The sequence below is a fragment of the Silurus meridionalis genome, chromosome 4 (genome assembly GCF_014805685.1).
Source record: "Silurus meridionalis isolate SWU-2019-XX chromosome 4, ASM1480568v1, whole genome shotgun sequence".
NCBI classification, from domain to species: domain Eukaryota; kingdom Metazoa; phylum Chordata; class Actinopteri; order Siluriformes; family Siluridae; genus Silurus; species Silurus meridionalis.
The window spans coordinates 35,177,885-35,195,024 of record NC_060887.1 but is presented as its reverse complement, the minus strand read 5'-3'; the positions used below and the strand labels follow the sequence as shown (position 1 = coordinate 35,195,024).

The 17,140-nt window shown below is 39.1% G+C and overlaps 1 protein-coding gene across 1 annotated transcript; it reads left to right on the top strand.

Moving 5' to 3' along the window:
- Positions 1 to 4,190: 4,190 nt before the first annotated feature.
- On the top strand, positions 4,191 to 14,048 carry bdh1 (3-hydroxybutyrate dehydrogenase, type 1). The gene is made up of 5 exons (XM_046846175.1): positions 4,191 to 4,470; positions 8,877 to 8,987; positions 11,049 to 11,190; positions 11,614 to 11,766; positions 13,389 to 14,048. The coding sequence occupies exons 1-5, from the start codon at positions 4,255 to 4,257 to the stop codon at positions 13,853 to 13,855; spliced, it is 1,089 nt and encodes a 362-aa protein (XP_046702131.1). The 5' UTR covers positions 4,191 to 4,254; the 3' UTR covers positions 13,856 to 14,048.
- Positions 14,049 to 17,140: the final 3,092 nt, after the last annotated feature.

The following is a 17,140-nucleotide window of genomic DNA, read 5'->3' as shown; positions in this document are numbered from 1 at the left end:
TTCTGTGAGACTCTGTCAGCTACGAGGGTGTTCATAAAGACAGGAAGTGATGTAGGTGAGGAGGTAGTCTGGAGTGCAGACATTGTTCATTCATCTAAAAGGTGTTCAATAGGGTTGAGGTCAGAGCTCTATAGTTCTATATATTGTTTATATTCGGTTCTTTGAATCTCATTCACCAAAATGAATGAATTTTTTTTGTTTTTGTCGTTTAGTTCATCTCGTTCCTTTGATCAGAAATAAAACGAAATGTTAACTTTTCCATAATTAGATCTCCCAACACGTCTACAAACACCAACTTTAATTATAGTTCCAATAATTTATATATACATATATAACTGCATAGCGTATGTGGGAGTCACATGATCAAAGAACAAACAACTCACACAAGAAAAGTCGAGAGATGAACTACTCCATTCTGATTTATGTACGTAACCTACAGAGATTTTGCAAATGCTTTATGCACGTCCAGTCACATTGAAGACTCTTTCAAAATCGTTTATGAAGGAGCCATCACTATTCTATAGCAGGAGATCTTCCACTCTAACCCATGTAAAGCATATCTTCATTGAGCTGGCTTTGGGGGCACAGTACAGTTTCGGGTCTCCTAGTTCAAGTGAAGGGAAAAATTAAAGACATCCTATACAGCTGTGTCTCCGACTTTCTGGTACAAGTTTGGGGGAAAACCTCAGATTATAGTGAATAGGATGACCTTTGCAGTTCCCAAGAATCTTGCCTGGAAGACCACTGAGTTAGTAAAGCCTTGTTTTCTCAATCAATTAAACCCCAACCGTGGAAATAGTAACGGCATTAGAAATGATTATCATGACATCACTTTGATTCCCAATATAAACACACAATCCAGCTTAGCCCAATTTTACATTATATATACAGTGAGGAAAATAAGTATATGAACACCCTGCTATTTTGCAAGTTCTCCCACTTAGAAATCATGGAGGGGTCTGAAATTGTCATCGTAGGTGCATGTCCACTGTGAGACATAATCTAAAAAAAAAAACAGAAATCACAATGTATGATTTTTTTAACTATTTATTTGTATGATACAGCTGCAAATAAGTATTTGAGGACCTGAGAAAGTCAATGTTAATATTTGGTACAGTAGCCTTTGTTTGCAATTACAGAGGTCAAATGTTTCCTGTAGTTTTTCACCAGGTTTGCACACACTGCAGGAGGGATTTTGGCCCACTCCTCCACACAGATCTTCTCTAGATCAGTTAGGTTTCTGGCCTGTCGCTGAGAAACACGGAGTTTAAGCTCCCTCCAAAGATTCTTTATTGGGTTTAGGTCTGGAGACTGGCTAGGCCACGCCAGAACCTTATTATGCTTCTTACAGAGCCACTCCTTGGTTATCCTGGCTGTTGGAAGACCCAGCCTCGACCCATCTTCAATGCTCTAACTGAGGGAAGGAGGTTGTTCCCCAAAATCTCGCAATACGTGGCCCCGGTCATCCTCTCCTTAATACAGTGCAGTCGCCTGTCCCATGTGCAGAAAAACACCCCAAAGCATGATGCTACCACCCCATGCTTCACAGTAGGGATGGTGTTCTTGGATGGTACTCATCATTCTTCTTCCTCCAAACACGTTTAGTGGAATTATGACCCAAAAGTTCTATTTTGATCTCATCTGACCACATGACTTTCTCCCATGACTCCTCTGGATCATACAAATGGTCATTGGCAAACTTAAGACGTGCCTGGACATGTGCTGGTTTAAGCAGGGGAACCTTCCGTGCCATGCATGATTTCAAACCATGACGCCTTAGTGTATTACCAACAGTAACCTTGGAAACGGTGGTCCCAGCTCTTTTCAGGTCATTGACCAGCTCCTCCTGTAGTTCTGGGCTGATTTCTCACCTTCCTTAGGATCATTGAGACCCCACGAGGTGAGATCTTGCATGGAGCCCCAGTCCGAGGGAGATTGACAGTCATGTTTAGCTTCTTCCATTTTCTAATGATTGCTCCAACAGTGGACCTTTTTCACCAAGCTGCTTGGCAATTTCCGTAGCCCTTTCCAGCCTTGTGGAGGTGTACAATTTTGTCTCTAGTGTCTTTGGACAGCTCTTTGGTCTTGGCCATGTTAGTAGTTGGATTCTTACTGATTGTATGGGGTGGACAGGTGTCTTTATGCAGCTAACGACCTCAAACTGGTGCATCTAATTTAGGATAATAAATGTAGTGGAGGTGGACATTTTAAAGGCAGACTAACAGGTCTTCGAGGGTCAGAATTCTAGCTGATAGACAGGTGTACAAATACTTATTTGCAGCTGTATCATACAAATAAATAGTTTAAAAATCATATATTGTGATTTCTGGATTTTTTTTTTAGATTATGTCTCCCACAGTGGACATGCAACTACGATGACAATTTCAGACCCCTCCATGAATTGGGAGAACTTGCAAAATAGCAGAGTGTTTAAATACTTATTTTTCTCACTGTATATCACTTTTTACACAATAGACATTGTCATAAAGCATTTTTGCAGAGATAAATATATATTTTCCAGGTTTTTTCATATCCAATAAAAAAAAAAACTAATTTCCATAAAGGATTACACTTCAGTAGCCAAATGCAGGCAGAAGCCAATTTAAATCCCAATCAAACAAAAGTCATAGTATCTAAATATGGACAAAAACATTGAAGTGTCCTTTCTAATAAACTGGTACTGTATATTATAAAAACAACATTAGGAATAACAAAAATATATTTGATCCTGTAATTTCTACCATTTTGACGATATAAAATAAATAAATACGAACCCAATGGACCTCTGCATTAGTGTATAATAAATGTTCATTCCTATATGGATGGACTTTCACCTCCTCTCATGTTTCCTGTATGTGAGAAGGTCTGAGATGTAGAAGCAAGTGAAAACTAGCAGATACTGCGAATTTGGATGCTACACCATATCGGCTTGTTTACAGCGTCTACCACCGATTTCCTGTCTCCTTCCTGAACCATGCATCACTGCCAGCCTGAAAATATAAATGATGATATTTAGAAGATTTGAACTGACAGCTTTTGTAATGGCTGAGACTTGGCTCAATGGCTGTTCTAATTCTGCCTCTCAGTGGATGTGATCAGGGCTGCAGATTCTACAGTATCATGTTTAAAGACTAATTTACACTATATGTAGATTAGAGAAATAGTGAGCTATTAAGATTTTATTGACAGTAATGTCACAGAGACTGATTATATCCTGAAGATCTTTTATCTATTATTAGTATAATTATTTATAAAAGTATTTATATTTTTATTATATGTTTTATATAATTTATTATCAATAGTAGTAACAGTATTTATGTATGTTTTATATAATGTATTATATATATATATATATATATATATATATATATATATATATATATATATATATATATATATATATATATATATATATATATATATATATATATATATATATATATATATGCATGTATATTTTATATAATGTATTATTATTAATATTAGTGGTTGTATTTTTGGAATTATGTTATATATTCTTTATTATTATTATAAATTATTATTAATAATGATTGCAGTTTTTATATTTTATATTATTTATAATTCATAGTAGTAGTAATTACACTTTTTATACAAATGATTGTTATGAATAGAAGTGGAATTTTATATCATGTATTATTATTTATAGTAGTATTTTTATATTTTAAAACTTAGTATTATTATTATTATTATTATTATTATTATTATTATAGTATTATTATAATATTATTAGTAGTAGTAGCATTTTTAGAATATTTATATTGTACACAATTTACATAGTTTAATTATTAATAACAAAAGAATTTGTGTTTTTATATTGTATTTAACTACTGTTATTATTATTAATATTAATTGCACTTTTATAATATAGTTTATATATTTTTGTATTTATAGTAGTAGTATTTTAGTAGTTGTAATTATATTTCATCATTTATTTATTTTATTTGTTTATTTTTTCATTTTTTGTAATTGTATAATTTTTTTATTTATTTTACTTTTTTACTTCTCTTATGATTATTATGATTATAATGATCATGGCACTTAACCAGGCCTCGTCCCAATCCTCGAAACCCTCCACTCAGTAGGCGGCCTATCCGTCGCGCGTATGCTCGACGCAGTGCACTAGGTGTAGTGTGTGGGTTGTGAGAGGCGTTGTGTTTAGGACGCGACCCGCAGTCTCAACCCCTGTTCTGTTGGTCTCCCGCAGTCAGTCTTCAGTCTTCTCGGAGCTGAAACATGGCTTCACGGCCGCTGCTCCGCGCCGCGCTGCTCGTCGCCTTCTCGCTGTTCCTGACGATGGTGCTGGCCTTCGGGCTCCCGGCGGCTCTGGCCTGGCTGGCGCACTGTGCGGGCTTCACGGAGGAGGCCGGGGCCACGCACTGCCTCGCGCTGCTTTACGCGCTCTTCGTGCTGTGCGTGGCCATGCCCCGGATCCCTCGCGGCTCGGTTTCGGTAAGCGCGCACGCACGCACGCACACACACACACACACACACACACACACACACACACATATATATATATATATATATATATATATATATATATATATATATATATATATATATATAAAAGTATATTCACGCACGTGCAAACCGCAGCTGCCGTAAATAGTCGTAAAAAAACTAATAATAATAAAACGTTGTACTGTACGTACTCCATCGGTTACTATAGTTACCATAGTAGCTCTGTATCTCAGTATCTCAGATGGGGGTCTTTAAAAAGGAGTTTATTTACAATTAAATACATTCTATTGCCATATTTCTATCCCAAAACATTCCTACTGACCCTTAGCTTCAATTCTTGTTTATTTAATACTTAATTTAATTCTTGAAATATAACAGAAAATGCACCTTTGTGTTATTAAGTCAATTTTATACTACAAACGAACAACAACAACAATAATAATAATGATAATAATAATAATAATAATAACAATGGTAATAATAATGATGATGATACTACTACTACTAATAATAATGAAGATGATGATGATGATAATAATGATAATACTACTACTAATAATAATGATGATGATGATGATGATGATGATAATGATAATGATGATGATGATGATGATAATGATAATAATAATAATAATAATAATAATATTATTATGATACAAACTCATTGTTTTAGTTTTTCCATTTTTATATATATATATTTTTTATTTTTTTGTAGTAAGTCGCTCTGGATACGGGCTTCTGCCAAAATGGCTAAATGTTTCGATGTCTTATTTTCTTTTATTTGGCTTTTCAAATGCTTTTTGTGCTCTGTATTAGTGATTTTAATCTCAATTATAGAATCACCCAAAATTAAATACGGGGTCTAATTTGAGGTTCGAACACGAGTCATTTTGCTCGAGTGAGATGTTTTGCATCATTTATAGATAAGGTGCTTGATAAGGAACCTGGGATCTGCCAAAATACAGAACAGAGGGTCAAGGGCCTTGCTCAAGGGCCCATGAGTGTCAGCTTGGCAATACTGAGACTTGAACCCCAGACCTTCCAGTAATCCAGAGCATTAACCACTGAGCTCCTACTTCACTAAACTATATAACTATTAACCACACTTACTGATCAGAAGTTTGGTGATTCAAGCCCCAGTATCACCAAGCTGACACGGTTGGGCCCTTGAGAAAGGCCCTTAACAACCCTGTGTACCATGGCTGATCCTGCTGTCTGACCCCAGCTCCATCCATCCATCCATCCATCCATCCATCCATCCATTCATCTATGCATCTATGCAGCACCCATAGAGTCAAACTTTTCCAGTTATAGTAAAAATCTGCTATCACCTTGCAGGCTGGATAGATGATGGATTTGTGAGCTGGAAATGCCTCAAGTGCTTTGATTTACACATGTTCTTGCTCAACAGTTGCAGCTCACTTCCCGTATTCATGATTCATGATGTTGTGTGTTTTCCCAAACTCGCTGCTTTTCTTAGGAAAAGTTTGTGACGTGTGTGAGTGTGTTCTCTGAAGCAATTTGCTATTCCATCTTTATACATGCTCATGGCTTCATTTAGAAGAGTCAGCGATATCGGTTTAGCTATGCTCAGACGTGTCAGGTATCTCCCCCAGTGAGCGTCTCTCTATCACTGTCAGCTCAGCATCATTCTAAACATGTCTCATAGAGAATACAGTGCTGGCTACGTGGAGAGATGGAGAGATGGAGAGAAATCCTCCAAAGCTCTAGTTAAACCTCAATGTTCAGTGTGAAGCTCTACATTACACATGCATCTAATGAACTAAGGAAATGTCAGGTTTTGTTTGGGTTTGGATTGAAATGTTTTTAGAGAAATCCCATCATGGTTTTGCCTGCTGTAAGACTGATTGGGTTTAATAAATTACATATTTACTTACTTTACTTCTACCTACCCACCTATCTACCTACCAAAACTTTTTCAAACCAACCTACCACCTTTTACCCACCTACCACCACTTCATACCCACCACCAACCTGCCACTTTCTTACTGTTTACTGTACAGAAATTTGGGAGAAAATTAGCGTAGTCCATGTTTACTTAGCAATAAAATAACTTATGCTAATATCGTCTAGTGTTACTTAGTATTGAGCTTTAATTTCAGCATGATTAATCTCAGTAGTGGTAGTCTAACAGTCTGTTGTGTAGAGTCAATTCTCACTTATGAAATAAGATTAATTTAGGGCAATAATATACACATTTATAGCAGAATATAACCTTCACTTTTTCACCAAGCGATATGTGAGCTTTACGCATTAAACCGTGTATAACGGAAGTAAGTAAATCATTAGTTGAATTCGAATGAAAAACACAAAAAGAGAGGTGTAAAACAGTAGCAGCTCGACATCAAAGGCCAGAAAAACTATTTGATGTTTTTAAACTGGGTATCATACAGGAAAAAGTCACAGGAACATGTAACTAGGACCGGCAGGAGATTAGCGAGACTTCCAGCAAAGAAGAGAAATTGATGCATTATACGAATATGTGAATGAGATAAAATGAGACTTTACAGGTAGAGGAGGAATCTCGTGGAAATTTGAAATTTGATCAAAGTATTCGTACCTACGATAATCCGCTGCTCCTTGTTCGGAACGGCGAGTTATCCTTGACCTACGAGTTTAATTTGTTCCGTGGCCGAGATCATATCTCAATTTGCTCGCACATCGGAGATGAGACGACTTGAGTTAACGAAGACGCTGGCGGAGGGGGGCGGGGACGGGGGTGGTGGGTAGAAGCGATAGGCGGAGGTGGAGGGAAAACTCGTTTTTTACTATCACTCCTGTACACTACGTATCCGTAAACTTTAAATGTTTTACTTTTTCTTCTTTGCTTATCTTAATTTTCATCACAGTCTTCGCTTTCTGGCTTCACTTCGCCATCTAGCAGCGGCGTCTTGAGCTCGTACCTCAATATTTTGCTCGCGTTACAAAGCAAAAAATCGACCGAGTGACCGATCGTACCTCGGAAAATTCATACATTAATTCACTCTAGGTCAAGGTAACACTGTACTTGCTTTCTGCTACCAACCTACCTCTTCCTTAGCTAACTTTATTTCTACCTACCAACGAACCTACTAAATTATTTACTTGCTTCTTACCAACTTATTTGCTTCACCTGTCTGTCAACCATCCTACCAGCTTTCTTACTAACTCATTTGCATGCTGGTTTGTTTTCAGTTCCTACAGTTCATCGAACTAAAGTTTGTTCCAAACGTGTAGTCAGGCATGATCGATCGATGAATCATGAATCCTCAGCGCAAAACATCTGATTATCATCTTGTCTCGATTCAGAATGAAGCAAATAGTATGATTTTTTTTTTTTAAGTCACTTCAACTGCATTTTGCTCTACAGACACATTAACGTTTTTGTGTGTGTGTGTGTGTGGATTGTTTTGGGCCAGTGTGTAATAAGAGAGCTGTAGGTGTGTTTGGGTCAGAGTCCATAACAGGGAGTTAAAGAGAAACACAGATGACGTCAGTGTGAGATGTTACATAACAGGATTTGAAACGTTCTTATCTTTCTTACTTTATCAGTGAATCTTTCTTAAAATGTCATTTCGGTACAGTTTTGAATTCGCATCCTGTGATTTTTACTACATATTGAGGGTGTGGCTTATGTGGGAAAATCTGAGAACCATTGCATTCATCTAGCTGACAAACGACTGGTACAACTTTTCAGAGACTGGGAAAAGAGTAGTTCATGTAGCTAACAATTATTGACCACTATTTAGCACCTAAATCTCATACTGTCTGGATTTTCATTCGCACTCTTTCAATCATTTTCGTTTCAATGCTGGATTTTTCACAAGAGTTTAAATGAACATTTGGAATCGACACAGAGTTTCAATTGGGATAAATGTGAACGCTGACTGCACCCCAGGTCTCCTCACATCACCTACATCAGTACCTGCCTTTCATAATACCCTTGTGGTTGATGAACACAAATATCCATAAGCACACTGCAAAATCTAGAGGAACATCTTCCCAGAAGAGTGGAGGGAATTATAAGAGGAAATTTTGACTAAATGTGGAATGCGATGCTCAAAAATCACATACCGTACTTATGACCAGGTGTCCCAATACTTTTGGCAATATATTGTGTATGTATTGTGAAGTTAAACTTTTTAGGATTTTCTGTTAACCTGATTTTCCTTTGCTGCCTTAATGTTTATTACACATTTCACTGCTCTTGATGCTTTTAGCAACTAGATTAAAGCCATCAGTTTAATAAAAAGCTCCTTGTGACATAAAACAGTGTGTGTTTGAGGAGTAGAAGAGTAAAAATGTGGTCTAGAGGAACTGAAGATCAAACTGCCAGTCTAACAGGAAGGTAAGAAAGTCAGCGAGTAACGTTATTGTGTAATTTCCTCCCACAGGTTGAGGGGAAGCCAGTGTTCATCACGGGATGTGACAGCGGATTTGGCCATGCTTTAGCCAAACACCTCCATAAACTGGGCTTCACCGTATTTGCCGGATGCTTCCTGAAGGTACGTGTTGCAGAGCTGCTTTGTTTTATCCGAATCATAATAAAAGCAAGTGCGCAGGGATATTCTGACCATAGATAAAATATATTTACCAAAATAATATTAAAACTTATTTAAATGGATGTAATTTTCACACACAAATGCAGAACTGTGGCTTCAATTTTCCTTTAAGTGTGTAGTGTGCATGTGATTGATGAATGTTAAGGGTAGAAATTCAACTGAAATTGCATTAAATCTAGTCGTTTTAACCAAAATTATTTTATATTTAAGTTCCCTGTTATAGTCCAACCTGAAATTTTGTAAATTCGCAGTTTATTCCCATTCATTCCCTTTAATTTCCATATTTTTGTTCATTCCAATTGGAAAGTTTTCAGTGTTTCGAAAAGTCCTGGAATTTTAAAACCCTAATCAGGAGACGGATGATCCACTGTGGAGACACCTAATGAGAGCAGCCAAAAGAAGAAGAAGATAAACTTTTATTGTTTCCTTCTGCTTTTCTACTAACTAATTCTCCAAACTTGAGAATGAATCATTCCTGTGATATTGTTGAAAATGAGTGGATGGAGGTGTGCAGCTGTTGTCTGAGACATGGTGAGAGTGTGAGGCGGTGTTGAGTGTGTGACTGGTTGTTGAGTGTGTGAGGTGGTGTTGAGTGTGTGACTGGTTGTTGAGTGTGTCAATGGTTTTTGAGTGTGTGACTGGTTGTTGAGTGTGTGACTGGTTGTTAAGTGTGTGAGGTGGTGTTGAGTGTGTGAGGTGGTGTTGAGTGTGTGACTGGTTGTTGAGTGTTTGAGGTGGTTTTGAGTGTGTGAGGTGGTGTTGAGTGTGTGAGGTGGTGTTGAGTGTGTGACTGGTTGTTGAGTGTGTGAGGTGTTGTTGAGTGTGTGAGGTGGTGTTGAGTGTGTGAGGTGGTGTTGAGTGTGTGACTGGTTGTTGAGTGTGTGAGGTGGTGTTGAGTGTTTGACTGGTTGTTGAGTGTGTGAGGTGTTGAGTGTGTGGTGGTGTTGAGTGTGTGACTGTTGAGTGTGACTGGTTGTTGAGTGTGTGAGGGGTGTTGAGTGTGTGGTGGTGTTGAGTGTGTGACTGGTTGTTGAGTGTGTGACTGGTGTTGAGTGTGACTGGTTGTTGAGTGTGTGACTGTTTGTTGAGTGTGTGACTGGTTGTTGAGTGTGTGACTGGTTGTTAAGTGTGTGACTGGTTGTTAAGTTTGTGAGGTGGTGTTGAGTGTGTGAGGTGGTGTTGAGTGTGTGACTGGTTGTTCAGTGTGTGAGGTGGTGAGTGTTTGAGGTGGTGTTGAGTGTGTGACTGGTTGTTGAGTGTGTGAGGTGGTGTTGAGTGTTTGAGGTGGTGTTGAGTGTGTGACTGGTTGTTGAGTGTTTGAGGTGGTGTTGAGTGTGTGACTGGTTGTTGAGTGTGTGAGGTGGTGTTGAGTGTTTGAGGTGGTGTTGAGTGTGTGACTGGTTGAGTGTGTGACTGGTTGTTGAGTGTTTGACTGGTTGTTGAGTGTGTGAGGTGGTGTTGAGAGTGTGACTGTTGAGTGTGACTGGTTGTTGAGTGTGTGAGGTGGTGTTGAGTGTGTGAGGTGGTGTTGAGAGTGTGACTGTTGAGTGTGCGACTGGTTGTTGAGTGTGTGAGGTGGTGTTGAGTGTTTGAGGTGGTGTTGAGTGTGACTGGTTGTTGAGTGTTTGACTGGTTGTTGAGTGTGTGAGGTGGTCTTGAGTGTGTGACTGGTTGTTGAGTGTGAGGTGGTGTTGAGTGTGACTGTTTGTTGAGTGTTTGACTGGTTGTTGAGTGTGTGAGGTGGTCTTGAGTGTGTGACTGGTTGTTGAGTGTGTGAGGTAGTGTTTAGAGTGTGACTGTTTGTTGAGTGTGTGACTGGTTGTTGAGTGTGTGAGGTAGTGTTGAGAGTGTGACTGTTTGTTGAGTGTGTGACTGGTTGTTGAGTGTGTGAGGTAGTGTTTAGAGTGTGACTGTTTGTTGAGTGTGTGACTGGTTGTTGAGTGTGTGAGGTGGTGTTGAGAGTGTGACTGGTTGTTGAGTGTATAATATGGTGTCGACCCACAGGACCAGGCTGGTGAGGGGGCGATGGAGCTGGAGAACATGCACTGTGACAGGCTGAAGGTGGTGCAGCTGGATGTGTGCAGTGATGAGCAGGTCTCTAAAGCTGTGGAATTCATTAGGGCCAACCTGGAGAACCCAGAGAGAGGTGTGCAGTCATGTTTGTACTTTCTATCCATCCATCCATCCGTCCATCCGTCCATCCATCCGTCCATCCATCTACACACATATTATTTATATTGTACATTTTATCTTCACTTGAACCAGCAGACCCAAACCTGTTCCAGCATGACATTGCACAAAGCCAACTCCATGAACATATACTTTGCACTGTGATTTGTATAATTGCATATTAAATTTTTACATCTCATCAGTTGAGGGTTAAGGGCCTCGCTCAAGGTCCCAGCAGTGGCATTTTGGTTGTGCTGGGAATTTAACTCATGGCCTTCTGTTTCAAAGTCCATCACCTGAACCACCAAGAATCCTCTTCCCACTAACAGCGTTGGGGTCAGAGAGTTTATAGCAACAGATCTCCACCACTGAGCTTCCACTTCCCTTTCTTTCTCTGCAGGTTTGTGGGCCGTGGTGAACAACGCCGGTGTTTCCATGTTCGGGGAGGTGGAATTCACCACCATGGACACGTACAAGCAGGTGTCAGAGGTCAACCTTTGGGGAACCATTCGAGTGACCAAAGCTGTTCTGCCTCTCATCCGCAGAGCGAAAGGTAACACACACTTTTACAAACAAAACAACACACACACATTCAAGCTGGTTAGCATGAACTTCTACTCAATGCATGGATGTAGTTCGGTTGCCAGTTCCTTCAAAACCTCTGAAATTTGTTTGGAAAGAGTTCTGAAGGTCCAAAAACATTTTCATGAATCTGATTTGTTTGTTTTTGGAAATGTACTGATTTGAGCCGTTTCGTTGGAGCTAAGAATTTTTAAACATTGAAGATCTCTTGAAGAACCCTTCTCTAAAGTGCATCTTGTCATGTTATTACATGTTTTATTAAATGGTTCTTTATTGGTGCTTATTCTTCCAAAAATATCTACTTGGACATGTTTATGATGGCACTGTTGTAGAAACAACTAGGAGCCCCTAAAAGGTTCCATGTACCCCATCAGAAATTATTCACAAATGTCAGACAACGTTACAAGTAGAACATGTTTATGGAAAGCTAAGAACCCTTGATTGTTTACTGAATCCCTGAAGAGCATATTCTCTTTAGAGAGTATGTTCCTCTGGGGTTCTCTGTAGTCATACCGGATGGATGGATTCTCACCTCCTTAAAGACTTCTACATGGAAAGCACACAGATAAAAAACACTATTGTAGAAACCAAACAGGAACCCTTGAAGGTTCTGGATAAGTGTGTGGTACAAACTCCTAATTATTGGTAATTATTTACATTTTAATAACAAGAGCCTGGCAGATGTTCAGCTCATTTAGAAAACCCACCTTTGTAAACTCTTGGTACACTCTTAGGTCTTGGAACTCAGTGTACTCAGGTTCCTCTAGGGTTCTTGAAGGATTTAGTTAATAATTAGGGATTCTTGGCTTCTTAAGTTATGTTTGAAAGTGTTTCTGAAAAGAAACCCTTAAAGACTTTATGTAGAACCCTACAACGTGTTCGATCACAAAGGGATTCCAAGAACACCCGTGGAGAACCTTTTGAAGAGCATATACTTGGTACACTGTTTTTATTTTGAGGTTTATTGTACATACACGCATGAATTAACTCTAAGTTATTGTTGTTCAGGTCATCTGGAAAATAGCGTCATACATTTCTATGGGTTCTTTTGCGTTTGTAGGATAATTAAGATTTAGAACCTTTAAAAAAATAATAGTGTGTTCTACTTACAACTTTTAATAATAAACCTAAACAAACAAATAAATAAATAAGACAGAAAACATCCTACTTATATGGAAGTCCTCCATTATATTTCCCTTTCTTTTAATTTTCTCGTTATTACGACTTAAATTAGTTGATTAATTAATTGGTTATTATTAGTTAGTTAGTTAATTAATTGATTGTTATTTAATTAATTACTTGATTGTTATTATTAGTTAATTAATTGATAACTGATAGTCACCAGTGCTTAATTTTTCCGTGTACTGGGCGTAAGAGCATGTTCTAGAGGCAGCATGATGGATAATAACCATACGCACGTGTGAATTGAAAAATTCATTCGAGATCACAAAAATTGATAATGCATGTCCTCTTCGCACCTCCATGTACTTACGTTGAAAATGGGAATTATTTTCGGTATTTTGAAAAACTCTTTTTGTCATTGACCAGTTTTTGAACAGTCAATAAAAGCTGAAAGTTGCTGCTGTGTTCCAGGCCGTGTGGTGAACATAGCCAGCATGTACGGGCGGATGGGAAACGCTCTGCGCTCCCCGTACTGCATCTCCAAATACGGTGTGGAGGCCTTCTCCGACTGCCTCCGGTACGAGATGAAGGCCTGGGGGGTTAAAGTGTCCGTCATCGAGCCCGGGAACTTCATCGTGGCGACGGGAATCCTGACCCGCGACATCGTGGCCTCTACGGCCGAGAAGCTGTGGAAAGAGGCGCCCCCTAGTGTGCAGGAGGACTACGGAAAGCCCCACTTTGAGCAGTACATGGCCTTGATGCGCTCCTATTGCAATAGCGGCCAGCGCGACGTCACGCCAGTTTTGGACGACATCACAGACGCCGTCGTTTCCAGACGGCCGTTCACGCGCTACAACCCCATGGAGCCGTACTGGTGGATTCGCATGCAGGTCATGAGCCATCTCCCAGGAGCCATTTCAGACCGGTTGTATTTCTAAAGCTGATTCCTCCCTCGTTCTCTCTCTCTCTCTCTCTCTCTCTCTCTCTGTCTCGCGCTTTATCTATCTATCCACATGATGACTGAGGGTTGCTCTCACATGATCATTATCAAACTTTGCTCACACTCGCATTCGCAAAACTTTACATCATCTTTAACACGCTGTGAAATTAAATAACACGTTTTTTTGATGAGTTCTGTGGGTCTGCTCAGGCATTCCAGATATTCATGTTACATATGATGATAACCAGCATTCTGATTTCTAGGAATTACATCTGATACGAAACTCAACATGTGGTCTCTCCGATTAACTAAAAAAGAGACGCATAGATCGCAATTTTACATCCCTAATCAGAGAGCAAATAGTACTCTCCTCTGCGCGTGTCACGCCGTCCTGTCTCGACGTCCTGGTCTCTCGTGTCCCGGGGAAGGCCTGGGATAGCCTTCAGATTCCCAGTTGGGCTCTGTTATATGATGGTAGAGTGCTGATTGGGGAGCAGGAGATGAAGAGAGCCATAAAACGATTCCTCTTAACCTTTTAAAACCACAATGTACAGAACATCACACACAAACTCAATAAAGACAGACAAATGAATAACTGCAGAAAGGCCACGCCGCAGACAGGATTTGCATTTCACACATCGGAAAAGCGAATTAAATCGTCCAGATCGCCCGTGCAGGAGCTCTTAAAGTACAGCGCAACATCGATGCACCGAAAAACAATCAAAAATACATTTACAGGAATAAATAAGAACAGAATTGACCTTTACAGACATTGTTAAATATTTCAATCCCTGCCGCCAAGATGCTCATGTGTTGTTCACGGATCATGGGAAGTAAAACTTTCTGTCACCGGCGGTCGGATTTATTCACGCACGTTAAAGATAAAAAAGTTTATTTTTTTTAAACGCACGATGATGCCAAAAGATAAACTCCCGAGAGAAATAGTTGTGAAAGGAAGGAGGAAGACAGTGAACAATGACTTTCTTGCTCGGCTACTGTTTAGATACAAGCCGTTGTAACGTGTTGAGTCTGGGTGAAGGGAGAGCTCGCTAACTCCAGTTACAACAGAAATCATATAAGCACAGACAGGTTTCCAAAACTCGTGCTTTTTTATTTTTCTTGGCAACAGCGTTACGAGTTAGTCAAAGAAACTTAGAAATGAGCATCAGAAAATAATGACATATTCCTCGGTCTTGCACACATGCAGTAATAGCGGAAAAATGCGGCGGCAGGCTGTTCCCAAAATGCCGCTCTGCTCTTAAAGGAAGCGCAACATATTTAACCCGTTACACCGTGTAACAGACACTGTCTTTCATTAAAGCCTGTGTAAAGTTCATTACTTTCAATGTAGACACCTGCGGTTTATACACAGGTGCGGCGTATTTATGTTCAAAATAAAAATCTTTGTAAAATTTAGTGGGTGCCATCATGTGACCCTTCATGGTCATATATGGGTGCTCTTAATAGTCCGGAAATTACGGTAATTAAAAGCATCTTTCTTTTCACTTTTTTATTAAAAGTTAGGGCTGGTTTTAATTCGAATTTACATTTTAAAATGATTAAGATTTTTTCTTAAATCGAGGTTTATTTTTAATAAACATGTTGACGCACACATCCAATCAGATACATCGTCATTGCACCAGTGGCAGAATAGTTGAGAGACAATATCGTCCGACCACATGATGGCGCACCTGTTTAACCACTCACGTGTGAGAGCCTTCTGTAGAGGAATGTAATGTAGAAATACCCTCATGGAGACGGACGGTTCTTCACGTCAGGGCGACATTGTGCCTGAGAACGTAACGTTTCCTCTGAAATCAGACATTGAGCACCCCCATATAACCAAAATAGCACGATCATATATATATATATATATATATATATATATATATATATATATATATATATATATATATATATATATACACATATATAGACTTATAGATATAAACTCTAAAAAGCTCCAGAGCAATACATAAGGTATGTGGAAATAAAAATAAAAGTAAAAAATCACAGCTAAAGTGAAAACAAAACTAATTTTTCTTTTTTTTTAACTTACAATTGCACAAATCCGTCACAAATCACTTCAGCGATATCGGTCTTTTGACATGGTTTAAAAGAGGAGAGTTATATGTAATTATTGAGATCAATATTATCGTCAATACTCCCCCAGTGTTATTGAGTATTGATCTCCTTCATTGTTCTCCCTTGCTGACAAGAGCCACCTTGTGTCTTGTTGCTGAGCTCAGTCCTGTCACATGATCCTCGTCTTCCACAAGCTCACTTCAGTAGCAGAGTTCAGCTGTTCCTCACCCAGTGTGAAGCTCCTACACAGCTGTTTGTTTCAGTTAATGTCTGGGATTCACCCTGCGTATGAAATTGATGATCGGTATCACCTGCTTTGTACAGTTGGTTGATCATTCACCAGACTCTGTTCTCGCAAAATCCCTGACTGTGCAGAAAATAAGAATTGAAGGCCAAAGTGTTGTCACACCAAATACTGATTTGATTTGAAATTAATTTTCTGGTTTTCATTTTGTTAAATAAATTCTTGACACTTATTTTTTTAAAGTGTTCTGAGTTTACAGCATTTTTTATCCCCACACCTGATTAAAAGTTCTGCACGGTGTTTTGGTCGTGTTTTGCGTACGAGGAGCAAGCAGATCTGCGTGAAGCGCCTGCTGTCAAACTGTGGTCTGTTTTCAGTTAGACAGCAGACCACCACGGGATAAAAGGGGCTGCCTGTGGTCGTGTCCGAGTCCAAGTCTGTGTAATAAAAGTGAAGTGAAACTGAAATGTAGAGTATCGAAGAGTTCAGCACTCTCGACGGCGTTCTTTCACACGATAGGAATTTGATTCGAGCGCTTAATACGATGGAAATCACCACGAAGTCTCACCACGATCAAACTTTGAGTCAAGTTCTAAAGTGTGAAACTGTTTTCATGGGACAAAAAGCTCAAATATCTAAAATAGCTTTTCTGTGAATGATCTGGTTTGATAAATGAGTCTCAGTGTTTCCTTTTGGAGGTAAAAACCTGCTATAGGTATTAAACCCCAGTGTTCAGTGTTTTTTGGGGGTTGGCCACTAGAGGGAGTAATTGTCTCTTGTGCTTTTAAAATCTAATTTGTTACGCTTTTTGGGAAATTTCTATTTGTAGTTTTGCTACAATAAAGGTGCTTTGAGAAAGAAGTGTCTTGTTTGCTTACTGTATTCATCATGTCGTCTTCACACGTGTATTTGTTCCTCATTCGCCAGAATGTAAATCTGCCCAAAAACAACTAA

Bases quoted from the DNA above. Each gene is read 5' to 3' on its own strand.
- bdh1 (XM_046846175.1), top strand. From the start codon at position 4,255: ATGGCTTCACGGCCGCTGCTCCGCGCCGCGCTGCTCGTCGCCTTCTCG. The intron at 8,988-11,048 runs GTACGTGTTGCA...GTCGACCCACAG, and splicing joins TTGCCGGATGCTTCCTGAAG to GACCAGGCTGGTGAGGGGGC. The intron at 11,191-11,613 runs GTGTGCAGTCAT...CTTTCTCTGCAG, and splicing joins CCTGGAGAACCCAGAGAGAG to GTTTGTGGGCCGTGGTGAAC.